This window comes from Balaenoptera musculus, chromosome 6 (genome assembly GCF_009873245.2).
Source record: "Balaenoptera musculus isolate JJ_BM4_2016_0621 chromosome 6, mBalMus1.pri.v3, whole genome shotgun sequence".
NCBI lineage: Eukaryota > Metazoa > Chordata > Mammalia > Artiodactyla > Balaenopteridae > Balaenoptera > Balaenoptera musculus.
The window spans coordinates 81480226-81497511 of NC_045790.1; the positions used below are offsets into that span (position 1 = coordinate 81480226).

At 51.6% G+C, this 17286-nt stretch overlaps 1 protein-coding gene across 4 annotated transcripts in view; it reads right to left on the reverse strand.

Moving 5' to 3' along the window:
- The window catches only part of SHB (SH2 domain containing adaptor protein B), a 133861-nt gene that overhangs the window by 76820 nt on the left and 39755 nt on the right, over window positions 1–17286 (reverse strand). For all 4 annotated transcript variants that reach the window (XM_036856237.1, XM_036856238.1, XM_036856240.1 and 1 more), the window contains exon 2: window positions 8603–8723. In XM_036856237.1, coding sequence (XP_036712132.1) covers window positions 8603–8723 — 121 coding nt within the window. The remainder of the gene's footprint in view (window positions 1–8602; window positions 8724–17286) is intronic.

Consider the following 17286-nt stretch of genomic DNA (forward strand, 5'->3'; position numbering starts at 1 on the left):
GCTCCTGTGAAACCCACATCTTAGTGGCAGACAGACTATAAACAGATAAAGTGTGAGTAAAATATATAGTATGCTAAATAGTGAGCAGAGTTAAGGAACAAAACCAAGCAGAGAAGGAGGGTGAGAAGTGTTGGGGATGGGTTGAAATGTAAGTTAAGTGGCCACAGAAGGCCTTGATGGGAAGGCAACTTTGGGTCAAGACGTCAAGTGTGGCTCTGCTCAATACCCCCTCTCTGCACAGCCCACACTGGTCTTCAGGACCCCTAGCACCCCTTCCTCTGTTCTCTTTCTAGTATCACTCTGCTTGGGCTGTTTTCTACTACAGACATCCCTGTTTGTCTGGGTCCTTGTCAACCTTCCCTATGCGCCAGGGGGCACCTGGAGGGCAGGGACTGAGGTCTGGCACACAGCAGGAATGCTGTCAATGACTGTCAGCTTTCCGTGGCCTGTCCCAGTCCTGTCGCAACTTTCCTGAAAAGCTGAACAAGCTCAGTGTCAAGGGTCAAAAGGGCAAGGGGCATGTGGGGTGAGAGAATAGGAATCAACTGCCAGTGTGGGCTCACTGGTCACCATGGGAACCTGGGCTTCCTGCTGTCTTCCTCTGCAGCTCCTCTTCCCCACTGGGCCTCCCTGGGCCTGGAGCTCAGCAGGTAAAGCACCACTGGGCGTGTGTGTGAGCTGTGCTGTTTCTCAAGAACAGGAAAGTCATCGGGTGACTAATACAAAATCTATTTACACTTGATTATCTCCTTCCTGTCCAGTAGGTAAGTCATTCTGGTAAATGATAGATCAGCCAGGGACCTATGCACAGTCCATGACCGAGCCTTCTATCTGTCAGGCAGGAGTGGGCAAGGGCAGGTTTCCAAACATTTCAAAACCAGACCAGGAGCCCTATGTTAGAAGTCAGGGGACCCGCTCTGTGGCTTGCTGCTGTGTGACTCTGGCCAGCTTGTACCCCTCTCTGGGCCTCAAGTGGAAAGAGGATGCAAGACAGAAAGACTGCTCTTCAAGAACAGCTCCAGCCTGATATCCCCCCGCCGGCGGAGAGCTGTTACCCCCAGGACAGGCTGAAGCCTGAGGCAACTCGGAGAGCAGGCAGGCCAGGGAGGAGCACAGGGCCTGCAGAGGGTGAGGGGAATGAAGGGTGTGGAGACTGTTCGGGTAGCAGGGCGGCAGAGCAGGCCAGGTGAGGAAGAGAGGCGAGTGCACAGACATTCTAGGAGTAGAGTCCCCGGGCACTGTGGAGCTGGAAGGGCCTGGGCTCAGGGCCCAGACAGAAGGGCCCTCTACTTTCCCACCACCAAAAGGACAGGAAAACAGTGCTGCCTCAAACTATTATATATAGAATGGATAAACAACAAGGTCCTACTGTATAGCGCAGGGAATTATATTTAATATCTTGTGATAAATCATAATGGAAAAGAATATTTAAAAAAGAATGTATATATATGTACAACTGAATCACTTTACTGTACAGCGGAAATTAACACATTATAAATCAACTATACTTCAATTAAAAAAAAAAACAACAATCCTGCCTTGAGCCAGGAGGGCAGAGATGACAGGGAACATGCGAGGAAGGCAGAAATCTCAGGTAGGGTGGCTGGAGGTGACCTCTCTGATGGCCAGTCAAGACTCAAGAGGGCCCCTTCTCTGAGAAGCATTTGCGGGTCTTTGGGGCTTTCATTCTGGGATTCAAGAATAGCAGCTCCAGGAAAGGCCTCTGGACGCTGGCTGTTCAGAGGGTGCAGACCTGCAGCTCCCAGCCCTGTCTGTCCTGAGAGCAGAGGGCAGCATGCACGCTCCTGGGATGGTGCCAGGGCCAGCTCTTCCTCACAACCTGGCAAAACCTGGGCTGGTGCCAAGTGGAAGTGAGTGTGGGTGGGGTGGGGGAAGGTGCAGTCCTGACCAGGACAGCTGGAGAAGCCCAATGTGACCACAGAAGCGGGGAACCTAAGTGCTTATAAAGATCCTCATGGAGCCCAGGAAAGAAGGCAGAATCTGATTTTTCAGATGAGGGAACTGAGGCCCAGAGAGGGCAAGCAACCTGCCTCAGGTCACACAGCAGACCAGGGCAGAGCCAGGGCTAGAATCCACATTTCCTGCCTCCTTCCTCCTGAAACAGGCCACCACTGGAATACAGAGACTTGAACGTGGTACGCAACCACCATTCTCTTGGAGGGAAAGCATGTTGCTGCTAGAATAGGCCATGCCAGAGGAAAAGAAGATACAAAAGGACGCCTCCACCCCCCAACCCCACCCCCCGCCTTAAAAATAGGTGACTGGCTTTACCTGGAGCATGCCTATAAGCACATGGAGCTTAAAAGGGCAGAAGGCAAGTCTTAAGCAAGGAAAACGGCCACGCCAGGGCAGTGGGGCTGTGTGTGAAATGGCTTTCTTTTAATTTCCTCTTATTGTGCTATAAAGTTGATTTAATAATAAAAACATGCTAAGGACTTTTTAATGCGTAATTGCTTACATATTAAAAATTATATGAAAATGCTTTCAATTAATACTTATATGATTCATCCTGTGAGATGACACTTTGAACAATTTTATATAGGACAGGGAGGGGGCGGGGGGGTGAGAGTCACACCTAAAAATGAGGCCTAAGTAACTGTAAAATTCCCAGTTATTTCTGCAGACCCTCTGGGAGTCCAGGACGGATGTGAGAGTGCTTCAGCTGAAGGCAAGGGCTCCAGATGGCGCTGCTTTTCCTGGTTTTACTGCTTACTTAACCTTTCTGAGACTCAGTATTCTCATCTGTAAAATGGGGATGATATTAGTACCTATACCTCACAGGCTCAGTGGGAGGATTAAACGAGCTAATCGTGGAAAGTGTTTGGAGCAGTGCCTGGCAGAGAGGAAAGCCCTCTGAAAAAACAAACTACCACCGTCCTTGTCTCCACCACCACCTTGGGTACCTCTGAGAATTCCTGGGGCTGAAGGCCTGGGGAAGAAGGATCCCAGGTGAGAAATATTCTGCACCTTTAGGCTAACTAGGGTCTCATGATACAATCCGACTTTACAAGCTCTTGCCCCATGTGCTTTTCCTATCAGGATCCTATCAAAAGCCTCACCTCCTGCCACTCCTCTCCAGCAGAGAATTCCCACATCTCCATGCCTTTGCTCAAGCTCTTCCCTCTTCCTGGTTGCCAGGCCCAGCTCTCATCCCTACCACTCCCACCTCCCACCCCACTTGGATGGCCCAAACTAGAAGCTGTGGTCTCTCCTCTGAACTCCTGGAGATTCACCTGCTCACCTCTGTGCACCAACCAGCCACCCAGGTCCATGCCTGTCTCCCTGCTTCATGGATATTATTGCTAAAGGCAGGGGCGCTATTTGCCCAGGTTACGCGGTCCAGATTCCAACATAGCAGGGCTTAGCAAGGGCTCCAGGGTACCAAGGGTACCGCAGAGGGGCTGGGGACCACCTGCTCCGGTGTTCTGCCACCCACCTCCAAGTGGGCAGGGGCCCCTACAGGGACTGGCCAGAGAATTCAACAGCACAGAAAACCACGTGAAGGACCAAACAGGCCCTCTGCCCCCCAGTATCAATAATCTCAAGCACATGTACAAAGTTTGTTCCTCCACCCAAGACTCACATCAGTGTTGTGTGCCCTATTTTACAAAGCAGCCCCCAACAAGCTAAGCATCCTGACACACACAGTCACCCAAGTCAGCCTGACTCAGAGCCCAGCACCCTGGACTTCTCTGGCAGTCCAGTGGTTAAGACTCCGAGCTTCCAGTGCAGGGGGTACAGGTTTGATCCCTGGTCGGGGAACTGAGATCCTATATGCCGTGTGGCGCAGCCAAAAAAAAAAAAAAGACCCCAGCACCCTTCCCACCACATCAGCAGGTCTCTGTGCATCAGGGGCCCTCAAGCCCCAGGATCAAGTCTCAGGGAAAAAGGAAAGAATGGGCTGCTAAGCAGGGATTTGGAGAGAGGTGGCCTACCTATCGGCTCAATGGGAGGTTTGGCCTGGGGACACCAAATACATAGACAAGGGAGCAGAAAGGAAACCAATAAGTGGTGTGATCCTTCCTCTTCAATTCACACATGGAAAAGGCCAAAACCAGAATCTGACCTCAAGAGATGGGCCAAGAAAGACGAAAAGCGGAACCAGGACTGCACAGTTGGCATGAGTCAGGCTGGCACTGAGAAAGGAAGCTGCCAGCCCTAACCAGATCCTCTCCTATTCATGGTTGGTCTCAGGTGCTCCCTTCGTGGGGCTGGTCCTGGGTGTCTAATGATGGGGGAGGACACAGTGAATCATGACATCTCGGAGCTCAGGATTGACACAGACCTCAGGGGTAGCTTGAACCAAACACACATCTGAGACTTAACAACCTTCATATCATCTCCCAGTGCTGGTTGTCTTGCCTCTGCTTGGTTGCCTCTAGGGATGGGCAACTCACTGCCTCACAAGACAGCTTCACATTTAATCAGTGTGTTAAAAAAAAAAAATCTCAAAAGGATCATGATTTTTTTGAGTCTCAGTTTTCCTGCCTATAAAAAGGAAAGCTTGGACTGGGTCACTAGCTTTCCAACTGGGTCCCATAGAACCCTAGGGTGTTAAGGAAATATCTCCAGAGCTGCTGCTGAGGTGAGGTGATGGGGCCAGAAAATGAGGCCCAGGCATACATGGGTTCTGAGGTTCCATGGAGAGCTGAGCCTCCCTTTTGGAGCCAGAACCTAATTCCTGTGGTTGACACAAAGGGGAGTCTGTGGGAGAGGGTAAGTTAAGGCAGACAGAGAGAAGGCGGTAAGAGGAGCCCCTAGAAAAACAGGCATGCTTTTCCATGCCCTCCATCCTAGCTACAGCCAATGGGCTGGGCCGAGTTCTCTGTTCACAAAATCACACCTCCCAGAAGCTCCCCACCACCTGCTGCATGGTGCCAAGGAAACACAGGACAAAACCTTACCACTTAATCACAGGCCACGTTGGCCATGCTGGGGAGTCTGAAGATCAAGCTCCAGGGAGTGCACCAGGGCTGGACGGGCCCTGGAGAGAAGTCCTGTGTAGCGGTTAAACAGGGCCTTGGCAGACAGCCCCCCAACTGACTACCCGGCTGTGTTGCCTTGGACTAGTTACTTAGTCTCTCTGTGCCTCAGTTTATTGGTAAAATGGGCACCTACACTTCAAAGAGTGACGCTGAAGATCCAATGAGAATTCACACCAAGTGCTGTAAACAAGTACGAGAGAACTTAGCAGCGGCCTCCACTGCTGTTGCTGTTATTATTGACCCATCATTCCTTAAACAGGGAAAAACAGGCACAGAATGTGCTGCTCAGGGTCAAACAGCCAGTTCACAGCCAAAAGCAGCTAGAAGTACTATTGACTGCTCACTCCAAGGCTACTGCTTCTCAGGGGGAAACTGAGGCCCAGGGGTCACTTAGTCGACAAGTGGCCATCCCAGATCTGCTTGACTCCAGTCTGGTCTCCTTTCAAATCAGTACAGAGATGCATGCCATCTCAGGCAGAGAAGCCATGCTCTTCCCAGCAGCATTATTCTTTTTCTTTGTTTTTTTTTTTTTTTTTTTTTTTTTGGCCACAAGGCTTGTGGGATCTTAGTTCCCCAATCAGGGATTGAACCTGGCCTTCGGCAGTGAGAGCATGGAGTCCTAACCACTGGAATTCCCCTGGCAGCATTAGTCTTACGTATCAAAGATGCCTGCCTCGTTACTAGAAGCTACGTGTACTCATACACATAAATGTTACAGCATCAAAAAAAAAGGTCTCCCTAGAAGGCTGAATATAACTTGTTCTGTGCCACACCCCCTGTTCCACTGCCGTCCCCAGCACCAACCTCTGTCACCTCCCCCTCCCCTGGGAGCTTCGTGGCAGCTCAGTGAGCTACTTCCTGGAACATTTATATGGTGCTGGCTAACCCAGCCCCCATCCCTGCCATCAGTCACTGCGGTGATGGTGATGTTACACACAAAGAATTCCAAGTCAAAGAGAGCTGCTGCAAGGTCATTACACCCAGAAAACGTCCTGTTTAATCACGTATTTCCTTAAAAACAAAAATACGGGTAAATTTGGGCATAATCTCCAAGGTAGGAAAAAAGCACAGAGCAGAAAAGAGAAGGATGCTTCTTTGGAGAGAGAATGCCTGAGATCCTAACAGATTTCCAGTAAACTCACACTGCCCTGCCTTGGACCTGGCCCCCGTGGGTGTGCCTCATTAAAAAGTCAAAGTCTCACAGGAGAATTCCACCCAGTTAATCAGCTCCTTACTGCTGGGGTCCATGGCAGCACCCAGGAGGGGCCCAGCTCCACTCCAAAGACGCTGAGCAGTGGCGGACCCTCCCCAAAGTCTGGGCTCCCAGCAGATGTTCCCACCCATCCCCTTCAGCCCCCTGCCCCCATGTTCCAAAGATGCAGGTCTGGGCCTCTCCCTTCTGCTGCTGTGACCCCAGGGAAGTGACTTGTCCTCAGTCTCCCTCACCTGTGAAATGAGACAACACCTCCCTTGCAGGGACACAGGGAGGCTTAATGAGTGTGTATGTCAAGGGGCCCAGTATAGAGCCTGGGACCTGGCAGAGGCTTCCAGCCTCAACAGCTCCTGCCATTTCCTCATGCCCGGATACCTGGGCATCAAACTCAACATTACACCTCCTTCAGCACTCAACCCCAAAGCCTGCCCTGCTGAGCACAGGCCATGCTGGCCAGTCCGCCTCCAACTTACTATGTGTCCTCGGGCAAGTCCCTCTCCCTCCTAGCCTCAGTTTCCCCATCTGTAAAATAAGGCTGTTGGGTTTGGATGATCTCAAAGATCCTTTGCTGCCCTGACGTCTGAATGTGCCAGTGTCCCAAAGTTACTCCTGGACCCACCACTCCTTTAACCCAGGCCAAGGCCCGCTGAGTGCAAGACTAGTGGAAGCTACAGGGAGGCGCAGGGCCATGGCTGCCACCACTGGTCCTGAGGGCTGAGCTGGGCTCAGGGCTCCTTCTCTGAGCCTGATGGGGGTGCTGGCACGTGGGTGGAGGTGATGGGGCGTGATGGCGGGAGTGGGTGTCCCTACAGGCCTGAGGTGAAGACTCTACCAGCAGACCTGCTTTCCTGAGTTTTGCCACTTTGCCAGGAGAGACTAGAAAGATGGGAATGGCCACAAGAGGTGGCCCTCCAGCAGGCTGGCCGAAGTCCCTCTGGTCAATTGCTTCCTGCCTCAGCCCTTCACAAAGTGGCCAGGTGTTCTGGAGGCCACACTGGTAGCCAGAGAATTGCTTTCCATGAGCAGGAAGAGCATGAGGCAGAGTCCTGGAAGCAGGGCCTGGACTCACACCCAGATTCTTCAGCAACTATACTACAGGGTCTCCGCAGCCCGAGAGCTAACGTTCAACGCGAGCCCAGAATGTGCTAAGTGCTCAGTAACTGTTTCTTCCCTTCCTCCTCCTTCTTCTTCTTCTTTTTTTTTAATATTTTATTTTATTTTTATTTTATTTTTTGGCCGCCCCACATGCTGGATCTTAGTTCCCCGACCGGGGATCGAACCCATGTCCCCTGCAGTGGAAGCACAGAGTCTTAACCACTGGACCGCCAGGCAAGTCCCTCCCTTCTTCCTTCTAATTCAGAAGGAATCAAGAGAAAGTGCTCAAAGACATGAACACAAATAAACAATAAAAGAGTCACAGAAGGAGGCACCTGAATCCCAAATCCCGAGACACACAGGGCACCAATTCACTAGGCCTCAAAATTCGGAGGGGGCTACCTGCCCGCGCTCTGCAGCACGTGGTGTCTCTGCTCATATCACTGTCCTGTGCAGGGTCAGAGGGGGCCAACCCACGCAGCTGCTCTTCTGTGCCTGGACCATCCTCCTGAGCCAGGAGGATGTTCGTGGGGGGTTTCTCCTCTGCCCGTGATCTCCCTACCATCCGCCCATGCCTGGGGTCTGTTGAGATGGCTGATATCTGATAACTGCTCATTCTTTAAAGATGCTCCAAGTATTATCCTGGCAAAAAGAGACCCCCAGGATACCACATACCTGGCCACATTCTCCTGGGCCCTACACCATTGCTCTGACAGGTTTTATCATCAAGGGCCAATAGGAAAACAGCCAAAGGAGGAAAGTTTCTATGTTTTCTGTAAACCTGCCACGTAGACCATGGCTCTTTAAGCTGCTTCCAGCCCTAAAACAAAGATTTTCTTGTATGGGGCCAGGGATAATTCTGTCCCTAATGATCTAGTCTGCCCCCTTCTACTAGGTAATAAAAGCAAGGTGACCCAGCCTGTTTCTTTTATTGCCCTGGCTGCTAGGAAGTTCCAAGCTAAGTCTTCCATCTCAAGTGCCGTATCTTTCTTTAATCCAAAATTTCTAAGAGAACTTTCCCTCCCTCCTCCCCATTTACTTCTTAGTCCCTATCTTGGTTAACTGTACTTGGTACCCTGGTATCTGGACTGTCACTGTGCCCTGCCATTTTCTTCCTGAGGTCGGTGAAACACGAACAGATAAACTGTGGTAAAGATTCAACACGGCACTGCCCCCCAACCACCACCTTGAAAGTACACATCTTCGCCTCCAGAGGCTGGCGGGTGACCACAGGGCCCGTCTGCCTCCCTGCTGAGTTGCAAGTCTCTGTGCCAAGGGCTCTGCTTACCTGTCATGATCCTCTGCGCCTCGTAGGGCTCCATGTAGCCAGCACTCTCCCCCTTTCCCGCTTTGCTTTTGAGATCATTCTGGGCATCAAAGGGATCCGAGTAGTCATCAGCGATGGTCACCTGCAGGGAAGATGGCAAGCGTGTGAGTCCACCTGTGGCTGTCTACTTCACTTCTGTTCACAGCCAGGCTTTGCTCCAACAAATATAAGCTGAGCCTGTGCCAGATGAGCAAGGAGTAGGAGGTAGAGGCAGGAATCTGAGCTGGTGCCCACCCTCAGGGAACTCTGATTCTTGCAGGGGTGACGAGGGACCCACGCTGCAGTGCTCCATCGTAAGGGAGGGGCCTGAGCCTGCATAGGTAGGGTGGCTGCTCCGGGCACAGTGAAGTGAGAACAGAAGGGCATCTCGGGACAGAAGCACAGAGGCAAGAACTTGGAAGGTGTCTTTGGGGAATGTGACTTGCTCGATTTAATGGAATGGAAATGGAGGAAAGTTGGAAATGAGCTCGCAGAGAGCCTAGAAATGCTGACATGCTCCTGGTGCTGGCTGAGGCGTAGAAGAGCTTGCTTAGAGATAATTATGTCCAGCGTTCCATTTTCCCCAAAATCTGGAACACAACCATCCCTTGGGTAGCCAGGCAACAACTTGGTGAGATCAACGCTCTGCAAAGATGACTGAGGCCCCAGACAGGCCCAGTGAAAACACCAAAGCAGCTCAGGGATGAATGGATAGACTGCCAAGGCCAGCAAGGGCCTTGGAAGCAACACATCAGAAGACCCTTCCATAACAGATGGGGAAACTGAGGTCCAGAGCGGGCACCTTGGCTGGACCCTCTGCCTCCCAGAGCCCTTCCTGGACTCCTCACTTGTCTGTATTCCTGAAAACAGCAAAGTTCCACACCAAACAGAGCAGTCACCTGGGGCTAGGCAGTGGGGACAGCAGGGGAGTCCCCTGAGAGTGTGAGAATCTGAGTTTTGAACACTTCAAAGTTCCACATTTTCCCTGGAGAAGGGTAAAAATTCTCAGTTGGAGGCTAAGAGTAAACACAGCAACTTTTCCTCCCATTTCTGACTACCTAACCTTCAGGAGGGGCACCCTCACCAGAGGGGAAAGGACAGGAACCCGCCAAACCCGTTCCCTTTCACTGCACCCTTGCTGCACCACAAACTCACTGTGACTTCTGCCCCTTTGGTCACACATCTGGCAAAGGGCAAGTCCTCAGCCTCCCAGCCAGGGCCACCCAGCTGCCTCTCTCGGGAGGGGGTAGGTTAGCTTTTCTCTCAACCCTTGGGGTTTCATGAATTGTTATTTAAATTGTGGGTTTAATTAGAAACCACAGGAGCCTACACTCTCTCCCAGCTCCTGGAATGTAAAGCATTTGAGCAGCCTGTAAACCCAGGGGAAGGGAAAATCCCCCTTTGTCTGCCGGGTAATGGCAGCTTGTGGCAGCAACCCTGGCAGCATGAGCGAGTGACCTCCAGCTGCCGGGAATGTGATGCCCGCAGCCCTGTCACTGGCGTGTGGCCGGGAGGGCCGACGGGAGGCATAGCACATAGCAGTCGCTGCTCCCCTAACAAGAGCAGGCTTATCGGTGGAAGACCCAAGGCTGGAGCGCCCGCAGTCTGAGCATGTGCAGCCCCGCTGCCACCGCTCCACTGTGGCCATGGGTCAGGCTCCAGTGCCAGCAGGGGAGCTTCCAGATGCTGACACTGTAATCGTGGGCTTTCTGGAGACTCACTGAGCTCAAATGACACCAGGCAGGGAGAGATGGGGGAGAGGGAGCGCTAGGGCCCGCCATGTCTTTCATAGGATGTTTCTACTCTACCACTTGCAGAACACATTAGGGAGAAAATTAGACAACTGAACCACTGTCATACAGAACAGCTCAGATGCCAATCCGGTGCATGTAGGGTTTTGGGTCTCAGAGTTCAAGGGGCCTGAAGTCCAAAGGAGAAAATGATGAACCTGCTGTAGATGACATCTAATCTCATTTCTCTCATCCCGGCCTTCCTTACTGTCTCTTTTCAGTATGAACACCCTCCGTCTATTCTGCAATGAAGAAGGGAGCAAATATTTCCCCAAGAAATCAAAATCACTTGAGGGGATTAGCTGGGGAGGGTGCTGGGCTTCGGTCTCTCCGTAATCTAGAAATCAACATTCCAGCTCCTCCCGGAAGTGCTCTATGATTTGCAAACACAGAGGCTAGCAGGATGTAAACTAAATCTTTGTTCGCCCTGGGATGGGAGCTCTAGGAGGCCTTCGGTTCAGCAGGCGCTATCTGTATTTTCTAATTAAAATGAGATCTGAGCGTGGGCTGTCACGGGGGGCCCTCCGGCTGCCTGCCCTGCTTACTTCCGTTTCAATAAGAATTTACAAATCCTAAAACCAGGAAAAGCTCTTGGTCTCCGCTGACATATGGTTCCAGTTATACCTGCTGACAGTTGAAAATCCTTCCGTTTAAAAAAAAAAAGTTTAGAATTCTGTTAGTTTAAGAAGCAAATCGGAAGGTTCCTAAAATGTATATTTAATCAATTTCCTTTCAAACTTCAAAGTGAGGTTGGTAGAGGGGAGGGAATTTGAGGTTTGAGCAACGTGAAACTCAGCAAACACTCACTGAGCTGTCTGACCTTTCACAAAATCATGTCCCGGTTTTTGGAGTAAAAATTTAACCAGGTGTTAGGAGAGTTGAGTGGGGAGTTTAACCAGAGTGCCGTGCGACGTGCCACAGGCCTCAGGTGCAAGCACTGGGTAGTGTGACCCAGGGACACTGTAAGTCAGGATGGCCAGGCAGGGGGCTTGAGTGAAGGCTGTTGATTTTCTGAGTTAAAAGAAAGGAAGCGAGTTTGCCCAGGAGCGGGCTTGGATTCCTGGGGGGGTTGCTTTTGCTTTGCTTTAAAATGCCCCAGTTAGCGGACAAGTCTCTTAAATCTAATTAAACAATTCAAGCAAAAGGGAGCCAGCCGGGACTCCTCCACAGGTCAGGCCACTTGGGCACGTGAGAAGCCTTCCTTGATTTTGATCTTGGATTGGCAAAGACCCAACATGGCACTGAACCCTTCAGATGGCTTGCTTGCCTTACACAGGGCAGGTGCAGAGCTGAGAGGGGAACCCAGGCCACTGGTCCCACCATTCCACCATGGAGCAGAGTAGCAGAAAGATGGGCCATCAGAGTGTGGCTACCTAACTCACACAACACACCTTCTTTTGCTTTCTTGGCCTCCTGGGATAGGCATACTGGCCCATCTCTGCAAAAAGAAGCAGGGTTACGGCTAAACCCCAGGCAGGCCTTTTCTTGGTGTCAAACAAAATTGGAGACCCCAGGTTAGCCAGTGCCCCTGAAGGACTTTTATAGCCTCATAAAGCAGTGAAACTGGGAGCTGGGGGTGTGTCCTTGAGAGACCTGTTCCAACCTCCCATTTTTGTACATGGCCCACTGCAGTCCAGAGGATTCTAGAATTCCAGCACACCCAACGCCTCACTGACAAGGCTCTGGGAGCTGGCTGCAGACTGGAGCTCCACAAGCCTCCTTTCTGCTTTGCATACACTGCTGGGTGGAACTGGTCCCTCCCTTCCAGCAGTCTGAGGCCTGGGTGTTTTTTCTTGGGGATTTAGTTTCATGATTGGAGGTAGTCTTCCAATTTATCCCCAAAGGGAAGTGGAAAGTGGGTGTCTCCACTTGGCCACATGCCCATATGCTTTAGTGAGACAGTGGAACCTGCGTTGAGAACTGGTTCCTCTCCATAGGCTCTGGGTGGAAAGGTAAATTGGTAGAGTCACTGTGAAGGATAACTTTGGGCAGCATCCATTAAAATCCAAAAATGCACATGGATTAACCCAACAATTTCACATTTCAGTATTTATTCCCAAATGTGCACAAGGAGACATGGGCAAGGATGCTCACTGGAGCAAGTAATAAGGAGAAACTGCAAGCACCTGCTATGCCCATCAACAGGGGGATTGCTAAATAAACCGTGCCAGTTTCACACTATGGGATATTATGTAGCAGGTTAAAAAAAAGCAAGTAGTCGCTCTATAGCTCTATACACAGTGCTCCAAGACATAGCTTTGAGTGGAAAAAAGCAGGCTGTAGAATGGTAAATACAAGATGATTGGGAATCCCCTGGCCGTACAGTGGTTAGGACTCAGCGCTTTCACTGCTGGGGGCCGGGGTTCAACCCCTGGTCAAGGAACTAAGACCCCACAAGCCGAGCGGCATGGCACCACCCCCCCCCCAAAAAAAGATGATACCTATTTATGAAAATTAAACAAAAACCTGTATCTCTATTTAATTTAACAAAAACGTCTGGGGAGACAGACACTTCAAACTGACACCTCTGGGAGGAGGGAGGGCCTGGTAGTTGGGTGATGAAAGGAAAATAAAAGGAGACTTGTATGTAATGTTAACACATTTTTCAAACAAGAAAAACTTATTAACATACTATAAGCAAAACTAAACTTCCAAAGCACTCCTCTTCACAGGTTATTTTCGGTACAGTAGATAAACTGCTTCCCAAACTTGCCTGAAGATAGGAATGGCCTGGAACACTTGTTAAAAAAAACAGATTCCTAGTATATTTGGATAACTTGTATATTTAATAAGCAACCCAGGTGATTCTTATGATTAAAGTTTGGGAAAGGCTAAGTTAGAGCCAGCCCCCTCGCCCACCAATCTAAAGCTAAGCCTCCCGATACTACTCTGGAGTTCCACTTTTCCCAGATATTTCTCAGCCTTGTTCATTAAAGTGAAGCAAGAAGTCAGTGTTAAATGCAGCTCTGTCTTGCTTTCTTCCCTGGGGGTCAACTGGAGTAAGAGACGATCCAGCATGCCTTGGTCCATCTCCAGAATCTGAGACGCAGGGGTAATGGCATCCTCCTCTGTGCAATCCTGAGGGCTGGCTCGGATTGAGCAACACGCTTGAGCAGTGTGGGAGGCAAGACCCTGACCTGCCCAGGAGGGGAGCCCGGGCCAAAGCTTGTCCTGGCCATGAGGATGTGCAAGGCTCTCTCTTTGGAAGCACAGACCCTTTCAGAACAAGACTAGCTGGCTCGCAGCAAACTCTCCAGGAAGATTACCTGGCTCCAGGGAAGGCTGCTGGGACCGCGGAGAGAAGCCACTGCTGAAATGTACCGGTATCCCTGATAAAAATCACTCACACCTGCTAAAAAAAAGGGGCCAGGAGACGGAGTAGCCGCCACCTTCCAGGAGTGGGTGGCCTGCACTGTCCCCACTGCCCCACAGGCACCTCCTCCAAGCCATACAGGCACCTATGCTCTGCTGTCTGTGGGAACTGGCAGCATCGGGCTGCCCCAGCTCAGCCACTTGCCGGCTGAGGCAAGACAAGTCTCCCCCACCCTGTGCTGCTCTCGTCTCCCTGGAAAGTGAGGGGGCGGCACCCCATGAGGTCCTGGGTCCTTTCCGAGCCCATGACTTCTTCCCGCTCTACTCCAAAGCAAACTGCATGTGAACAAACCTGGGAATGTTCTACATGGTCCCAGTTGGACCATTTCCCCATCAATTCACCGTTAAGACTATGTGTTAGCTTTCTTAACGGTTTGGGGGTCATGGATCTCTTTGGGAATCTGATAACTGACGAAGTTGTTGCTCCCTCCATCATGTTTATATAAGCCTGCAAAGTGTTGGGCACATCTCAGAAAGGTCAGGAGCCCCAGATTAAATGACCAAGCCCCCTCGCATTCGAGCCACTTCAGAGAACAGCTAAGAGGAGACGTGCTCTCTCTGTCTTAGGGAGGTGATAGGTGCTGACCCTATCATAATTCAACACACCTGGCTGAAAATCCAGGCTGGTGTGTGACTGGCCTGCCGTTTGACTGTGCGTGGGGAGGGGGGCACCGTGAGAGGACAGCCTGGGGCACTGAGTGTTGGCTTGCCAGCTTGAAACCCAGGAGCCACACAGCCCTCTGGAACAGGGGCAACCCGGCCCTCTCCCCAACTCTGGGAGTCAGGAGGGCTCCTGGAAGGTGAGCAAACAGCGTGCAGGGCATGAGATGGCAGCAGCAGCCAGATGGCTCCATGCTTCTGCCCCCATCAGGGGACCGGCAGGCTGGAGTCCTGGTCTTCCTATGGGACCCACTGTGACACAGGCCCTGGCAGGCCTGACGTCCCCAAGATGGAGGCTCTGTTGCCATGCCGACCAAGAGATGGCATTAACAAAACAGGGATCTGGGGGTCTGAAGAGAGCTTCCAACGACCGAGGGCTGCCTGGAGAAGAGGCAGTGGACAGATGTTCTGTATAGACTGAGAACTATACAGAAGCAAACTCAGTGAGTCAGGAAGGACATCTAACAGCTAATAAAAGGACACACTGCCTGGGCACTGGAGCGCCAGCCATTTGGGTGTCCAAGCAGAGGCTCTAAGGTGGGCGTATGCTTTGGGTTGAGGTCAGGCAACTGGATACCACCTGTCTGTGCTCTGTTCCTTAGCGCAGCTTCGGCTGCCCCACAGCAGAACACAGCCTTCAAGGAACGCCTTGGTGGGTGGCTGTTTGCAGAAACTCCGCTGTGACCGAGGCGGGTGGCATTTGCAAAGCCCCAAGGCTGACCAGCCGCAGCTGGGCTGCAGCAGTTGCCTGGGGCTGAGCAAAAACACAGAAAGGCGGGTGGCACCACAGAAAGGACACAGCCAAGCAGAAACAGCCGAGACAGAGAGTTCTGGACCCGAGCTGGCTCTACTACACCCTCACTGGGTAACTCTGAGCAACCTGCTTTATCTTTTTGAGCTTCAGCAACTCATCTGTGAAACGGGGCAAAACTGTTTGCTTTCTCAACTTCACATGAATGTTGTGAAAAGCAAATAATGACATGATTTGGGGACGTGACAGTAGTTTATAAAGAATAGGCTATGGTGGCACCTTTTGGGAGCCCATGATCAAGCTGGGGTCTCTGCCCACGAGAAGCTGAAAATCTAGTCGGGAAGACAAAACAAGCTGGGGTTTCTTCTCAGCTGAGAAGAAACCCCAGCTGAGGCCCCAGTGATTACACAGAGAAAATTGGCTGCAATTAGGCATGACAACAGCTGTCACATTTCTCAACCACAAAAAGAAAAATGTTTGTGAATGATCCTCTTTTCCCCTTTTATGCTTTGGGTAAGATGCACCTAGTTGGGGCACCTGGCTAAGAGGTAGAGAACCTCAGGGCCACCCTCCACATGCTGAGCCAGCAGTGTGCTCCCAGTCTAACGCCTGCGTCCAGGGCTCGGAGGGGTCCACAGACCGGGCTGTGACACACGCAGGGCTATGGGGACACCCCGCCCCATGCAGAGATACAAGCAAGCAGTCCCTGCTTCCCTCTCCCTGTCCCTGGCTTTGACCATCATAGACTAACTCTCCTTACAGGCACAGCAATAAATCATTTCCGACATGGTAAGAAAATTAACTTGGGGAAGATTAATTAGCTACCTTCCTGCATTCAGCCGAAACTCCTGGAAATCAGATGGTGGGGAGGATGCTTTTCCACACCGACCTAGGACCGGTTCCCTTTCTCTCCTTGAAGGTCTGACTCAGCCATGCAGAGTCACCTCAAAGTTCTAGGCCCCACTTTCACGCATGGAGGTCAAGTGCTCTGCCCACAAGGCTCCGGGGGCAGGAGCTCACAACTTCATGCTTCAGTCATTTGGGACAGTCGTCACTATTCAAGCAGCCGCCATCTGTTTCTTTGTGCAGACCCTGGGTACTTCAGGGTAAATGCTTCTTTACAGACCAGCCAGTTAGCTGGCCCACGTGTCAGGAGGTGGTAGTCTCCACTGGTCTTTCCAGTCCTGCCCCTCCCAAGGCCACAGCTGCCTGCCTAGACACCTGCAGGCTCCAACTTGTCAGGAAAAATGCATTCCAAATTACAGCCTCTGTCAGCGCCTTTCGGGCCCTGCTCTCTCGGCCCCCCCTCTCTCTCACGCGCACACCCCACCCTCCCTCAGTTTCACCCCGTGGAGAAGGCTGCGGGTCACGGGTGGGAGGCTGTGGGAGCGGAGCCCGGCCTGGCCCTCTGTTTACCCCAGAACCTTGCTGTTACGCGGTAGGACTGGCTTCTCAGCAGCTCTCAAGCAGTGGGAGGTTCTTTTTTGAACTCAGAAATAGCTCTATCCTAGAATTTCTTAATTGCTTGCAGCCAGGACCTATGGAAAGAGAATTCAGTGCATCCCTCCTGAGGACAGAAGCACCTGGGGTCTGCAGAGTCACTACATGTGAGGTCAAGAGCTAAAAGGGCCCTGGGAGACGGTCTAGTCCAGTGGGTTTCAAACTTTTATGGGTGTAATTTGTGCAAAGGAACCCCAATATGCTCCACTCTCCACAGCCTGAAAAGCATGAATCTACTGGGGAGCATGAGGTCTTGGGGAGGGGGGAGTGAAGGTCAATGCCAGAAACAGGTGACCAAATGTTTCCTCACTCTCAGGTCCACATGGTTTCTGCAGTACCTGGATGGCTATCTAATTTCTCTCTTAAAGTCTTTCTTAAAAATTTCAGGGCATATCCACCACAATTACCCCCCGAGAAAAAACACCCTAGCTCCTCTTGCAAGGACCTCCACCCATCTCCGCAGACAGCTCCCTGTGGGAGGCAGCCCCAGGCCAGGCTCAGTCCACCTGGGGTCACCCACTGGGCCTCCCCTCTTCCTCCCCTGAGCTCTGGCTCAGCACTGCCCAGCCCTCCTGCAAACCCCATCAACCTGC